Source organism: Orycteropus afer, unplaced genomic scaffold (genome assembly GCF_000298275.1).
Source record: "Orycteropus afer afer isolate SDZICR_OR568_19922 unplaced genomic scaffold, OryAfe1.0 scaffold00075, whole genome shotgun sequence".
Lineage (NCBI taxonomy): Eukaryota > Metazoa > Chordata > Mammalia > Tubulidentata > Orycteropodidae > Orycteropus > Orycteropus afer.
Window position 1 is genome coordinate 8,862,054 of NW_006921662.1, and position 15,268 is coordinate 8,877,321.

Below are 15,268 nucleotides of genomic sequence, written 5' to 3' on the forward strand. Positions count from 1 at the left end.
AAGTCCAAGTTCAAAGTGCCAGGCTCTAGGGGCTGGGTGAAAGCCCCTCAACCTTGGGGTCCAGCTCTGTCTCCTGCTCCCGGCCCACTGGAGCTAGAGGCATTTCTTTACTCAGACAGCTGTTGGCTGCTGAAGCTGAAAAGCCCCAAGGTTGACAAGTAAAAAGGCACAGTCCCGATGTTACCAGTCCACACGGCAGGCCATTAACTTAAGTCCACTGTAAGTCCCAAGGTTGGCAGCATAGCAGGCTGCTGAGCAGCGACATGGCTACATGCAGGGTCCAAGCGTGCCAAAGGCTAGAGACCATTCTCAAAGCTTCTCCTTATATACAGGAAGCAGACCACATCCCAAAGGCAGCCACTCAGCTGCTCTCAGTAGATTCCACCATGGAGTTGATTACCAATCTCATCATGGGAAATACTAAATCCAGCTGCCCAGCCACTCAACCAGGCCTAGCCAAGTTGACATACAAACATAACCATTACAGCATCCATGAAGTCTCCAAAGACATATCAGGGATTAGCATATAGACTAAGACAAACAGAAGGTGGACTTAGAATTTCCATTGCAAATCAAACATCTAAGGTCCATGATAACCCTATCCGTATATTGTACTGGGTGGTATGAAGGACATGGGAAATGGAATCTATGATTTCAGTTCTCAAGAGGCGTACAGTATTGCGGGGAAATAGATAACCCAAATGTTTAATTCAGGCAACGATTGCCAAATATGATCATAGCTGAAAGAGACCGTAGGACAGTCAGCAGAGAAAACACAAAAGAGGTCAAAGTTAAACTGTGATGGGAGTGTGGGAGGCAGAGGAGGAGAATGTGGGAATGCTTCTACATAGACACTGCCTGATTAATGGAGAAGCATCAGAACAGAGGGAAGACTAGTTTAGCTGGAACCTGACTTAGGTAGGGGTACATCAGGGATAGAAAGGGCCTGAAAATCCACAATAATTAAACTTGAGTCTGTAGGTTAGCATTTCCTGAATGTGTTCCATAGATCACTAGTCACTGAGATGCTCCTTAAAAAGTGATACCATCATCAAATAAATTTGAAAAACACTGCATTTTCTACAGTGCACATTTGCACAGTAAAAGTTCCAAGAAGTGCCCCCAGTAAAGAATCTTGTTTCATTTGATTACTCCATTGTTTCCTGAACTCATTTGACCATGGAACTCTTAGCCACATAACACCAACCAACATCTCCCCACAGTTCTGCCTTTGGGAATACTAAACTACACATGGAACACTGTTTCCACTTAGGATCTTATTGATCTTAAAGGACTTATGCACCCAGAAAATGTGGTCACATGATCTTTTTCTGCATGCATGTGTGCACACACATGTGCACACACGTACAGCTTCATGTGGGCAGAGAAAATGCTATCAGATTGAAAATATAAAAGCCTGTGTTCTAGTGTCAGGTCGTCTTTAATTATGCGATCTCAAGCAAGTCAGTGCTGGACTTTTCAACCTCTATTCTTCATCTCCACAGGGAGAACTCAGCTTTATGGTACTTTTGAACTCCAATTAATCAATGATAATATGTCCCCTGTAACCAGCCAACCAACACATGCTCTCTCACATCCTCATACCAGACACATTGATCCACAATGGTAGAGACCACAGCACACACCACCTACCAGTTCCAGCCATCTCCTACCAGCGCTCTTATGCTCCAGATCTGACTCTTAGAAAGGAGACCAAATTTTCTCTTTTCTCTCACTATCCCAAAAAGCTAGTTTGCCTTTGTCCCATGTAGCCTTCGACTCCTCCTTTACTCTCTGTCTTTTGCTGCCATTCCATGTCCATGTCCCCGGGTGTGTGTGCATGCTGTATGGATGCATGTGAATGGGTGTGGGACAGGATTCTGGTTTGTATCTGTAGTGTTCACTTCTCTAATAACTTAGCACCCAATCAAACAAGTTACGATTAGATTATAATATCCCAAGTTCTCTAAGGTAATGCTGTGAAATGTCCCTTATTCTAGGACAACTGAGTGGAATTAGTAGAAAGCACCTGTGTCTAGTTGTTCCAGTCATTCTATGATGTGCTAGGCACCGAAAAAACAAACCTGTTGCCATCAAGTCAATTCCAACTCATTGTGGACCTGTATGACAAAGTAGAACTGCCCCATAGGGTTTCCAAGACTGTAATCTTTCTGGAAGCAGACTGCTACATTTTTCTCCCATGGAGCAGCTGGTGGGTTCGAACCACTGACCTTTCACTTAGCAGCCAAGCATTTGACCACTGTGCCACCTGAGCACAAGAGATACTAAAAGAAACTTTATACCATTCCCATTTTTTGATCTTTTCATGTCCAGAAATCATACTGTCTCTGGTTGAGAGGAGTATAGAGGAACAGATACTAGGCTGATAAGCCTTAGTCAAAGGTGGCATCCTGAGGCCCAGGGTGAACTAGACTGAGCAGTTTTTGGTCTGCTAGAGAAGGTGGGGTTGGAATGCTGGCCCTCTCTCTGTCCCCATCAGAGGCACAGTTCCCCCAGCAGAGAAAGAGAAGCCAAGAAGTTCCCATAGCCTCCAACAGCAGCAGGCCAGAAGATTCCACCCATTCTGCCATTCCTAATTTCTAGGTACTTCTTCTGTGAATTAAGTGAAGCCTTATAGAGAAAGTCTTAATTACAGCTAGTAAAGCCCCTACCTCCAGACCTCTCTCTCAGAAGTCTCATACCTGTCCTTCCCCATCCCCTGACATCTCTTTCTACCCTGATCTGCTTTCTTCTAGCTTCGAAGTTCTTTCAACAAAGCCTTCAGTATAAAAAAGGGACCCAAGTCAGCTTCGTCATACTCTGATATTGAAGAGATTGCCACACCTGACTCTTCAGCCCCTTCATCCCCCAAACTACAGCATGGTTCCACAGAGACTGCTTCACCCTCCATCAAATCCTCCAACTCATCCTCTGTGGGCACTGATGCTACCGAGTAAGTACTCTCTAACTACCTGCCACCAGTCTGGTGCCAGAGTTGGCAGTAGGCCTATCAGACCCTACTATAGTCCCCTCCCTGGGCATATGAGACCCATACATGGATCTTTCTTCTTATTGCTGATTGAGTATCTATGAACAGGAAGACCAAGACTACCAATCACAGGTCTCAATATCACCTAGTACCTCTAGTGCTTCCCTGTGTAGCCTAGCTTGACACTCACTTTCTTCCAGGGGTCCTGCTAATTTGGTTCCCCACACTAGGATGTTTCATGCAAATGAGGAAGAAGAGCCAGAGAAGAAGGAAGTATCAGAGCTACGTTCTGAGCTATGGGAAAAAGAAATGAAGCTTACAGACATCCGCTTAGAAGCCCTCAATTCTGCCCATCAACTGGACCAGCTTCGAGAGACCATGCACAATATGCAGGTCAATATCTGGGCAGAGAAGTGGCAGGAAAGGGAAGACCAGGGCTTACAGTGTGCCTAACATTGCTACTCTACCCTGTCTGTTCTTGCCACAGCTGGAGGTGGACCTGCTGAAAGCAGAAAATGACCGGCTGAAGGTAGCCCCAGGCCCCTCATCAGGCTCCACTCCAGGGCAGGTCCCTGGATCATCTGCTTTATCATCTCCTCGCCGCTCCCTGGGCCTTGCACTCACCCATTCCTTCAGCCCAAGTCTCACAGACACAGGTAACTGGGAGAGGAACCTGTAAGGATGGAGAGAAGAAAAGGGCTCAGTTCACTATTCCATTTGCTCTGATGGCATTTTCTCTGGGTCAAGGAGGTAACAATGCCTAAACCAGGCAGTTGCCAGTGTCATGAGAAAAGACGTTAGGTCCTTTGACCTTAATTATTTTCAGTTTTGTGCCTCACTTTCTTTGTGGTAAATAAAGACCTATTTGGAAAGACTAACAACTGAAAGGTTTAGGAAAGGCTGTGAGTGCTCCCAAAACAAATAGTCCTTCTTTCTAAACCCTCACAGATCTGTCACCCATGGATGGCATCAGTACCTGTGGTCCAAAGGAGGAAGTGACTCTTCGGGTGGTGGTGAGGATGCCTCCACAGCACATCATCAAAGGGGTAAGGAACTTAAGGAAGTGTCCAGTTTAAGAACCAACATAACAGTGTCCTTTTTTATCCAAGAAAACCTAGGCTCTGAATACTCACAAAACCAGAGTATGCAACTTCTAAGGTCTTTTAGGATTTCTCTTGGAGTTATCTACACTGAGGTTCACATGCTTCTCTATCTTGACTTTACAGGACTTGAAGCAACAGGAATTCTTCCTGGGATGTAGCAAGGTCAGTGGAAAAGTTGACTGGAAGATGCTGGATGAAGCTGTTTTCCAGGTGTTCAAGGTAAAGATATACTCACATTCACAAAAATTGCTTGTTCTCGCATGGGAGATTGAACTATGCAGGCACTGGGATCTTGGGGACCTTTGATGTTTTATGAAGAAACGCTAAACGGGAAAAGCCTATGCTCTTTCCTTTCTCCATCTATTTTTATTCCCTCTAATATTCATTCTTTCTTGTGACGTTTTTATCTGTTTGTCTTCTCACCCCAGTGTTTCCTCACTATCTTCTTCCTTTTCTCCCTTTCTTTTCTTCCAGGACTATATTTCTAAGATGGACCCAGCCTCCACCCTGGGACTAAGCACCGAGTCCATCCATGGCTACAGCATCAGCCACGTAAAGCGAGTGTTAGATGCTGAGCCCCCAGAGATGCCTCCCTGCCGCCGAGGGGTCAATAACATATCAGTCTCCCTTAAAGGTCAGTCTGTCTCTTGGGGTAAGGTCATAAGAATGCAGGAAGGAAATAATTCATCATTCATTTATTCAACAAGACTTTATTGAGAAGCTATAATATGAAAGTCACTGTGCTTAAGTAATATAAGCTATGAAAAGATGAGTAAGACCCAATCCTAACTTTTGTCCCCATAGACTTTTTTTTTTCCCACAAGCCTGGGCTTTTTCCCCTACCCAGGCATCTTAGGTTCAGAGTATGTCCCTAAAAATCAAACCTAAGTTTTTTTAAGTATGGATTGGAGGATTCCTGGGGAACCATCAGGCAAGTGACTGTTTTTCCAATGGGCTCCTAGATGAAGGAAAAAAAAAAGCCCTTCAGAGTCCCTTGGTACCCTCAGGACCCTCATCAAGACTCATGCTTTCTGGGGCTGGGATTCAGGTCTAAAGGAGAAATGCGTTGACAGCCTGGTATTTGAGACACTGATCCCCAAGCCAATGATGCAGCACTACATAAGCCTCCTGCTCAAGCACCGACGCCTCGTCCTCTCAGGCCCCAGCGGCACAGGCAAGACCTACCTGACCAATCGATTGGCTGAGTACCTAGTGGAGCGCTCCGGCCGCGAGGTTACTGAGGGCATTGTCAGCACCTTCAACATGCACCAGCAGTCTTGTAAGGTAGCTGCCTCCTGAGACCTATGCCAGTCTTTGTTCAGGCCTCAACCTCCCCCAAGATTTCTCCCAGGCCCCTGCCTTATTCTTTCTCCCTCTCCTTGTGTTCTTTGCTTCACACCCTGCTCATCCTCTTTCCAATTTTCACCATCCCATACCCCCAATTTCTTTCCACACTTTTGCCCTTAATTTGTTTCTCCACACTTTGCCTTTTCTCTGCTAACCCTTCCCTTTAGTTAATTGCTGATTGAACTACATCATCCCCATTTCTATCTCATTCTCAGCCAACCTTGTCAATCCCATCCCTTCTCTTTTATTTTCTTCTCTCTATCTTTTCAGTATTACTCTCTGAACTTCAGTCATCTGGGAAGAAGCAATCAGAATTAAATCTTGCATGTTATGCTCTCCCCTGCCATATCCTGACATCTCTTGAGCAGACCCTAACATTTTGCAGTTGGTTTGAGTCTTGGCTCTCCTCAGCTGTAGAGAGGTGCTTCCATCAATGGTAGTTTATGGTGCCAAGCCAATGAAAAATCCATTTTAGAAATACCACGTTTCCCACCTTTGGAGGATTTAGGGGCCACTGTTGTTTTAGAACCTTTGGGACCACTGTTTATCAGTCTATGGTGATCAAATCTATAATCAAATGTTCAAGTTCACCTAACATAAACCAGAGGTCCCAGAGTAATCCAGAACTAGCAGAGCTTCTCCCAAACACTCTTTACCAAGGCTGATCCAAGTTCTCTTTATTCCTGAGTGCTGACCTGCTGCCCTTCTTTTATTCCAGGATCTGCAACTCTATCTCTCCAACCTGGCCAACCAGATAGACCGGGAAACAGGAATTGGGGATGTACCTCTGGTGATCCTATTGGATGACCTGAGTGAAGCAGGCTCCATCAGTGAGCTAGTCAATGGAGCCCTTACCTGCAAGTATCACAAATGGTGAGAAGGGGTCAGGAACAAACTCATGACAGTGGAAGGAGGGAAAACCCAGTACAGACCAATCTATGAGCTTTCCATTGTGTGGACAAGCAGAAAGCAAGTGGTAAGACAAGTCTAAGAGTATCTTTTCTCCCTTTCTTCCCACAGTCCCTATATTATAGGTACTACCAATCAGCCTGTAAAAATGACACCCAACCATGGCTTGCACTTGAGCTTCAGGTAAGGACTCTGACCCTGAATGAACCTTCTAACCCTACCCAGGAGTCTATAAGCTAATTAAAACCACACTTTGGCCAGAGTGGCAGAAGGAAAAAGAACTAGCCAGAGCCTTCTGAGTTGGGAAGAAAAACCAGATACACTTACCATGTCAATTAAAGGGTAGAGAGTACTCTGGAGATAGAGAAACTAGAAAAGAACCAGCTAGGCTGCTGTAATTAGGATTCCCTGCCCTCACATCCCCTGATCAGGATCAGTGAGGTCAGACAGTTATCTCAAGAGGGTCACTGATTTCAGTCAGCTCTGCTTGCCCAGGGCTGCTGCCCTGAGTTCAGTTGCCCCCTACTAGAGAAGAAACCCAGCCACTCCTCGGAAGAAAGGTTGGGCAATCCTACTTCCGTAGTGATACTGCCTCGGAAACCCAAGGAGGGGTCGCTATGAGTCGGGGCCGACTCGACGGCACATAACAACAACAACAACAGAGAAGAAACCAAGTGGCCTTTAATAGAAGGGAGGCAGGCAGGAGGGGGGTCAGACTGTCAGGGAATGAATGTCCCGACTGCCACTGACTCCACTCTCCCGTCCCTCGTGGCAGGATGTTGACCTTCTCCAACAACGTGGAGCCAGCCAATGGCTTCCTGGTTCGTTACCTGAGGAGGAAGCTGGTGGAGTCAGACAGTGACATCAATGCCAACAAGGAAGAGCTGCTTCGGGTGCTTGACTGGGTACCCAAGCTGTGGTATCATCTCCACACCTTCCTTGAGAAGCACAGCACCTCAGACTTCCTCATCGGTACTGGGGTTCAGCTTCCCTCTTGGGGTCAGGAGGTGGCTTCCCTTTTTATACTCTACCACCTAGAGGGATGCTCTCTTTTCTTTCTGGAGTCTTCAGCATGTAAAGGAGTGTAAGCCCTGTGGCTTAAGGCTTAGAACCACTTAACTACTTAACAAGCATTCCAAATGCAGTTGGCCCGTGACTTGGGTAAATTGTTTCAACCTTCAGAAAGCCAGCCCCTTTCCCTCATTTTTCCCCATAATTAATGGAAAAAAGACGGTAAAGTGTTTAGGAAGAAATCAAAACATCCTCCCCCTCCCCTCCCTTATCTCACTTCCACCCTGTGAAAGCATTACTTCTGAGATTTACCAGCCAGGCAGTCAGTACCACTTGTCTTGAGAACAATCTCTGTATAGCCCAACTCTAAATTATCTTTAACTCTTTGGATATCAGACCCCTCTGCTTGGTACTAAGGAGTAAAAGAGGCAAATGAATGGGGAGAGGTAGGTTCTCAGCATCTTTATGGCCTCATCCTTTTCCCTAGGCCCCTGCTTCTTCCTGTCCTGTCCCATTGGCATTGAAGACTTCCGGACTTGGTTCATTGACCTGTGGAACAACTCTATCATTCCCTACCTACAGGAAGGAGCCAAGGATGGGATCAAGGTGAGCCCTACCCTACCCTCTGCCTCCACTCAAACCCCAAGATCAAGCTGTCCTACCTGCCAAAGTAGAAACATGTCTTTAATGTTAAACATGGAGCTGCTAGGGATTAGTAAAGTTCTCTTTCTAGCAGGCAGAGTAAGGCACTAGGTAGATGAAGCTGCTTTCCTGCCTTCAGCAACCATTCAACAAATGACTAAATAATCACTGCCTGTGAGGCCATCTCTCCGGTCCAAGGTCTTCTGGCTCCAAACCAAATACCAACCACTCTCTAGGGGTCAGGGAAAGAAAGAAAACAACAACAACAAAAAAAAAAACACTGCAATTGAGTCTATCCTAACTCATAAAAAAAAATTACCCCCATTGGATTTCCAAGGCTGTAAATCTTTACAGAAATAGATTGCCTCATCTTGTTCCTACACAGCAGCTGGTGGGTTTGAACCATCAACCTTCTGGTTAAGAGCCAAATCCCTTACCCACTATGCCACCAGAGTTCCTTCCTGGAGTCAGAGCAAACAGAAAAATAATTTTGTTAACATTTAATTAAAACTCTATTATAGTCTTTAGCTCACTTGTTATTAGGTGTCATAAAGTTGACTCTGACTCATAGCAACCTCATGTGACAGAGGAGAACTTCTCCATAAGGTTTTCTTGGCTGTAATTTTTATGGAAGCAGATTACCAGGTCTTTTGAACCACCAACCATTCATTCATTCATTCTAAGAGTTTGTTGTTCAACGTAACATGTACATTTAGTTTCATTCCCCATTTACCATGTCCAACCTTAACCCAGTCTCTTCCCCTCCTACCCCGAAACCCTCCCCCATGCCCCTCATATTTATGTACTCCTGTTTGTCCTGCATTTCCTCAATCTGAATGTTGGTCCTCTGGTGCCCCGTGGGCTATATTGCTCTAAGGGATGTATCACCATAGAGTATGTGGGTGCATCATCCTGGGTTGAGTGGTCTGCATGTACATCTTGTTAATTATTGGGCTGAGAGCCAGCCCCTGGGGGTGCATTTTATTTCAGGCACAGAATGTATTCCAGGGCCATAGTATTGGGGGTCTCACCAGATTTTATCTGACCAGTAATTCTGGTCACTATTGAGTTTTTGGATTTTGTTCCACGTTTTCCCTCCCACTCTATCCAGGATCTCCAGATTTGATCCTTTCCTGAGGGTTGGCATTGGTAGCCAGGCACCATCTAGTTCTTCTGGTCTCGAGGGCCATCATGTCCTAGGGCTGATTGCTTCCAAATGCCCTTGTTTTTTTGCACTCTTCTTTGCTTCTGATGCTAGGAGACTGTTAGCTGCATCTTAGATGGCCTCTTGAAAGCCTTTAAGACCCCAGTCGCTACTCACCGATGTAGGATGAGGAACAAGGCTTTTACGTATTTTGTTGTGCCAGTTGAGTCTGGTGCCCCGCAATACTATGGACCTGAGATGGTAGATCTATTGGATCTCTCTCCCATAGTGTCTGGCTGTCTATGAGGGGCTACTCTGTGTCTGTCTTCTATTGTTTTAGTAAGGATTGCAGGTATTTTGTATCACTAGTGTCTGTGCAAAATTACCCTCAGCTGAATCTATCCTTGGTCTAGAGTATATTTCTGTTCACTGACCCCCATCTGATTATCTCAGGTGTTTATGTGTTTATCTATAGCCTGGTGCTTGGTGTTAATGGCAGTGCAGTATTGTGGACACATTGGTTGGTATTAGCATCTGTTGTCTATCTCTTATGTGCACAATTTGGTATCCTCCCATTTCCCAGTGTCATCATGGTCATCACAGATCCTTTCCGTATATCCCTCCCCCTAGCCACGTCAGCATGTGGGCCCCAACTAGCCCAAAATTAATCCCTCCTCTTCCCTCCCCATCCCAGTAACCTACAAAGTGAGTTCCCTTTCCCAAGCAAACCCTTCTTTCTCTTTTTACAGTAATGGACTCATACAGTACTTGTCTTTCTGCGATTGACTTACTTCATTCAGCATACTGTCCTCCAGGTTCATCCACATTGTGAGATGATTCATGTATCCCTCATTGTTCTTCAATATAGCATAGTATTCCATTGTGTGCATGTACCATAATTTGGTTATCCACTCATCTGTTGATGGGCATTTAGGTTGTTTCCATCTCTTTGCTATAGTGAATTGTGCTGTGATGAACATAGGTATACATATGTCTGTCTGTGTGCTATCTCTCACCTCTTTAGGATATATTCTTAGTAATGGAATTGCTGGGTCAAATGGTACTTCTATTTTCAGTTTAAGGAAATGCCATACCATTTGCCACAATGGCTATACCATTTTACAGTCCCACCAGCAGTGCACAAGAGGTCCAATCTCTCTGCAACCTCGCCAGCATTTGTTATTTTCTGACCCGCTGAACTTTGCTATTATTGCTGGGGTGAGATGATATCTCATCATTGTTTTGATTTGCATCTCTCTAATGATTAATGATCACGAGCAATTTCTCGTGTTTGTTGGCTGTCTGTATATCTTCTTTGGTGAAGTGTCTGTTTATGTCTTTTGCCCATTTGTGAATTGGGTTATTTGTCTTTTTGGTGTTGAGGTGTTGAAGTTTTCTATAGATTTTGGAGATAAGTCCTATATCAGATATGTCATAGGCAAATACTCCCAATCTGTAGGTTCTCTTTTTATGCTTTTGACAAAGTCTTTCGATGTGCATAAGAATTTAATTTTTAAAAGGTCCCAGTTATCTAGCTTCTCTTCTATCTCCTGCACATTCTGGGTTATTCTTGATAGTCTATTTATGACATAAATTAGGGCTCTCAGATTTGCTCCTATTTTATCTTTGATGAGTTTTATAGTTTTGAGTTTTACATTTAAGTCTTTGATCCAGCTTGAGTTTGTTTCTGTGTATGGGGTGAGGTATGGGTTTTGTTTCATTTTTCTGCAGGTAGATATCCAGTTTTGCCAGCACCATTTGTTAAAGAGGCTGTCTCTTTCCCCATTTAATGGGTTTTGGACCTTTGTCAAAGATCAGTTGTCCATAGATGGATGGGTCAATATCTGGACTTTTGATTCTATTCCATTGGTCTATCTGTCTATCATTGTACCAATACCATGACATTTTGACTACTGTAGCTGTATAGTAGTTCTTAAGATCTGGGAGTGTGAGCCACCAACCTTTCATTAGTGTCTAAGAGCTTAAATGTTGCACCACTAGGGCTTCTTAACCTTTACTAAATGTTACTTTGGCCAAGTTACTCAACCTTTGTTAACTTCTTCATATATAAAAACCTACCCACTGCCATTGAGTTGGATTTGACTCATAATGACCTCTCCTTGGGTTTCCAAGGCAGTATTACTATGGAAATAGATTGCCCAGCCTTCCTTCCGAGGAGTGGCTGGTGGGTTTGAACCCCAGCCTTCTGGTTAGCAGTCAAATGGCTTAGGCACTACACTACCAGAACTCCCAACAGGACAATAAATTTTGCTCTCCTAACTCACTGGGTTGTTTTAAAGATAAAATGATATGAAATTGTTAAGTTAGAATGAAAACTTTGTGCTAAAGAAAGGTATCATTTTTTAAAAGGCTCTTCAGTTTTCTCACCGTAAATTAGGGAGACTAAGGTCCATCCTAGCACTAAGGAGCTAGGATGCAAGGAATGGTTCTTACTGGTCATGTATTATCCATAAGAGTAATTTATGGTGATAGATATCTCTTGATGATATCTATTAGACTGATACCAAAAGCCATATCTCATTTATAAATGTGTGGCATTTTAAGAAAAATTTGTATGTTTATTAACAGAATTCTAATTTAAAAGCATTTTACACAGATAACATGTTTTTAAGAAAACAAATATAAAAAGTATTCTGACTAAAATGGAAGAATTTCCTACTTGAAAAATAAAATTGCAGAATATTAGGATTTGTGCATGTTAAGTTTTAATACAATCTGCCAAATTATCCTCCAGAATGGTTTTACCAATTTACTATTTGTGTTGCTGGGAAATTTAGGAAAATTCCATGGGGATTAGAGTCTTAAGGCTTTACATTTGGGGAAGTGCATATTCTCAAGCAGTATATTTTTTGGTGAGAACCATCAGAGGTTGCATGAATGAGCCTCTATTGTGTGAGCTCTCCTCTGAATAATCTCATTTCTCCTTCTCTCCAGGTCCATGGACAGAAAGCTGCGTGGGAGGACCCAGTTGAGTGGGTCCGGGACACTCTTCCCTGGCCATCAGCCCAACAAGACCAGTCAAAGCTGTACCATTTGCCACCACCCACAGTGGGACCTCACAGCATTGCCTCTCCTCCCGAAGATAGGACAGTCAAAGATAGCACCCCAAGTTCTCTGGACTCAGACCCCCTGGTAAGTAGAAGCCATTCTAAGGTAAAAGTAAGAGTATTCAAAGGCTGATCTCTTCATTCTCTATGCATATGCTGATGGAGGCCAGAGCTGAAGAATACAGCTGGTCTGAGAGTAAGATGAGTATTAGAATCAGATCATAGGTTGGGACAGAAGCTTGAACTAAATAATAATGCATCCTAGCAAGATGTGTTCTAGCAAATAATAGGAATATCAACCAAAGAAGTCGAGCAGTTCGACACGAGTGTTCTCTCTGTACTTCTTCCTCAACTCTATTAATCCTGAAATCTATCTCCTGAAGACTATTTCAACTAAATGAATTTCATGGAACCCATGTAGAAAAAAAGGCTGGGATGAGTGACAAACTGGGGGAAAATATTTGCAATGCATACAACCAAAACAGGATTGATACCTGGAATATGAAAACTTCCAGAAACTCAGCAGAAGAATAGACAAAGGATATGAACAGCTATTTGACTAGAGGACGTAAAAAATAGCCAGTAAAAACATAAAATATTGAGGAAATGAAAAATAAAACAAGGAGATCCCATTTCACATTGTCAAAAATAGTGTGTGTGGAAGCATGCACTCTCATACTCTGCTGGTGGGAGGAGACTGGTGAAACCATTTTGGAGACTAATTTGGCAGATTATACTAAAACATAACATACACAAATCCTAATGCCCTGCAATTTTACCTTTCAAGTAGGACATTCTTACAGTTTAATCATAATACATTTTCTTTTATTTTGACTTTCTTAAAAACGTGTTACCTATGTAAAGAGCTTGTAACTTGAAAGGATATTAATAATAGTGTAAATAGAAGGGTGGAGCTCAGATTCAATACAGGATCATCTAGACTGACTTAGCTGAAATGGAGGGTCCCAATCTTAAAGTATCAAGGTAAAAAGAGGTGAAGAGGCAAGAAGGTGAATACACTGAAGAGTTTAGACTTGCTATGAACCAGTAGGACTTGTGAGCTGGGGAGAAACATGCTCAAAGTAACACTGAATCTGGCTTTTGGTTTATAATGCATTAAAAAAAACCTCATTGCCATTGAGTCAATTCTAACAGGTAGTGGCCCATAAGACAGAGTAGAACTGCCCCATAGGCTATAAATCCAAGGCTATAAATCTTTATGAAAGCAGATTGCCTTATCTTTCTCCCACAGAGCAGCTGGTACGTTCGACTGCTAACCTTTTGGTTAGCAGCCTGATGCTTTAACCACTATGCCACCAGAGCTGCTTATTTTTTTAAATTTTGATTTGGGTGAAAGTTTACAGAACAAATTCACTTTCCATACAGCAGTTCACATATATGTTGTCCCATGCCATTGACTACAATTTCCCACAATGAAACCACTCCCCTCCCACTTCTTCCCCATAGTTTCCTCTTCCCTGTGTCCTTCCCTCCATGCTTTTCTGTCCCGAGCTGTCTCCCTGTGCATACACTGCCCTTCTATTCTCCCATGATTGATCTCTCCAAGGAGTATATCTACCTAATGTAATTGTTCATCTCATATGCCTATCTTTTGTTTGGCTGGAAGCCACAGGTGTGGATTCAATTCCAGACCTGAAGGGCAGCTAGGGGCTATAGTCTCAGGGTTCCACCAGGCAGAGCTTTTCTTATAATGAAGGAAAAATGCTTAGCGATGTTTTTATGTCATTACTCACACTTCCTCCCATCATCAGCTGGTTTGTATGTGCCTTTGTCTTCTCCTAGAGTGTAAGCACCTTGCAGGCAGAGGTTGTCTTGTTCCTTTTGGAACAACGTCATAGCATGGCACCTGGTATAGTGGAGAACTCTCAAGTATCTGTTATGCATGGATATGTTTATGAACTGAGTTGAAGCAATCATCACTGCTTTTTCATGAACTCTCTGGGCTCGTAATCATTTATAAACCAAGGATCAGATCCACATCTAGATTTTTTTAAGTTTTGCTTCTGTGGGTGGAGCCCAGAGTCCTAACTCTCATTTATCCATCTTTTCTTCCTCTTTAGATGGCCATGCTGCTGAAACTCCAAGAAGCTGCCAACTACATTGAATCTCCAGATCGAGAAACCATCCTGGACCCCAACCTCCAAGCAACACTTTGAGAGGCCAGCAATCACTGTCACCCCTGACAGCAGAATGGGCTAGTCTTGGCTATGTTAGCTCCTCCTCTCCCCCCTCTCCTCAGTGCACTGGCTCTCCAGCCCCAAGAGGAGGGCAGGAGGGAGGAGGAGGTATCAGAAAAGGGACAGGTTCTTGGTGCTGCACCTTTGAGAACTTCCTAGTGAGGACTGGTGGGGTGGCATTTGGGAACTTGCATTCCCTAGATAAATTTATTGGCCTGCTCTCATGACTTTGGGGAAAAGATGATTCTGGGTCTTTCTCCTTGATTTCCTGTCTCTCAGTTACAAACTCCTGGGCTTTCTGGAGAAGTGTGCAGAGGACATAGAGAAAAACAAAAAAAAAAACACCTGCAGCAGTTCCTCAATGATTCTCATGAACAACTGTGAGAAAAACAGGCCTGTGTGGAAAAATCTGAGGGAAGGGAGAAAGCTTCCCAGATTTTCTCACAGACCCTTCCCAATTCCGTCACCACTGCCAACGACTCCTCCCTCGGAGATCTGGCTGGAGCCCAGAAAAAGAAGCATGTGGTTTAAATAATGCTTAAATCAATCTATAAAGGGTTTTTTTTTAAAAAAAAAAAAAGGAAAAGACGAAGCTGGAGAAAGAAGAACCAGTTACCAAGGTAGAGAGAGGGCTGCCTGCTCCTGCCCCCTGGATGACATAGGGGACGTTGACAAGTGGCTGCCAATCCAAGAAGTTGCCAAACCACAAAATAACATTATAGCCTTTAAAGAAAGACTGTTAGCGCTGTCTTTATACCCTCTAATTTAACATGCATGAGAGAGTCAATAAATCCTACTTTTTATTTTTTATTTTTGTTTTGTTTTGGTTTCCCCACCCCCCCTCCTTTGCCTATTTA

At 43.6% G+C, this 15,268-nt stretch overlaps 1 protein-coding gene across 1 annotated transcript in view; it reads left to right on the forward strand.

Annotated features, from left to right (window-relative positions):
* NAV1 (neuron navigator 1) overlaps positions 1 to 14,390 on the forward strand; it is a 234,176-nt gene extending 219,786 nt beyond the window's left edge. Inside the window, exons 21-33 of the mRNA XM_007941125.2 lie at positions 2,757 to 2,953; positions 3,190 to 3,382; positions 3,477 to 3,645; positions 3,938 to 4,035; positions 4,216 to 4,311; positions 4,567 to 4,726; positions 5,141 to 5,376; positions 6,158 to 6,312; positions 6,460 to 6,531; positions 7,124 to 7,320; positions 7,847 to 7,965; positions 12,101 to 12,298; positions 14,295 to 14,390. Coding sequence (XP_007939316.2) covers positions 2,757 to 2,953; positions 3,190 to 3,382; positions 3,477 to 3,645; positions 3,938 to 4,035; positions 4,216 to 4,311; positions 4,567 to 4,726; positions 5,141 to 5,376; positions 6,158 to 6,312; positions 6,460 to 6,531; positions 7,124 to 7,320; positions 7,847 to 7,965; positions 12,101 to 12,298; positions 14,295 to 14,390 — 1,986 coding nt within the window. The remainder of the gene's footprint in view (positions 1 to 2,756; positions 2,954 to 3,189; positions 3,383 to 3,476; positions 3,646 to 3,937; positions 4,036 to 4,215; positions 4,312 to 4,566; positions 4,727 to 5,140; positions 5,377 to 6,157; positions 6,313 to 6,459; positions 6,532 to 7,123; positions 7,321 to 7,846; positions 7,966 to 12,100; positions 12,299 to 14,294) is intronic.
* Positions 14,391 to 15,268: the final 878 nt, after the last annotated feature.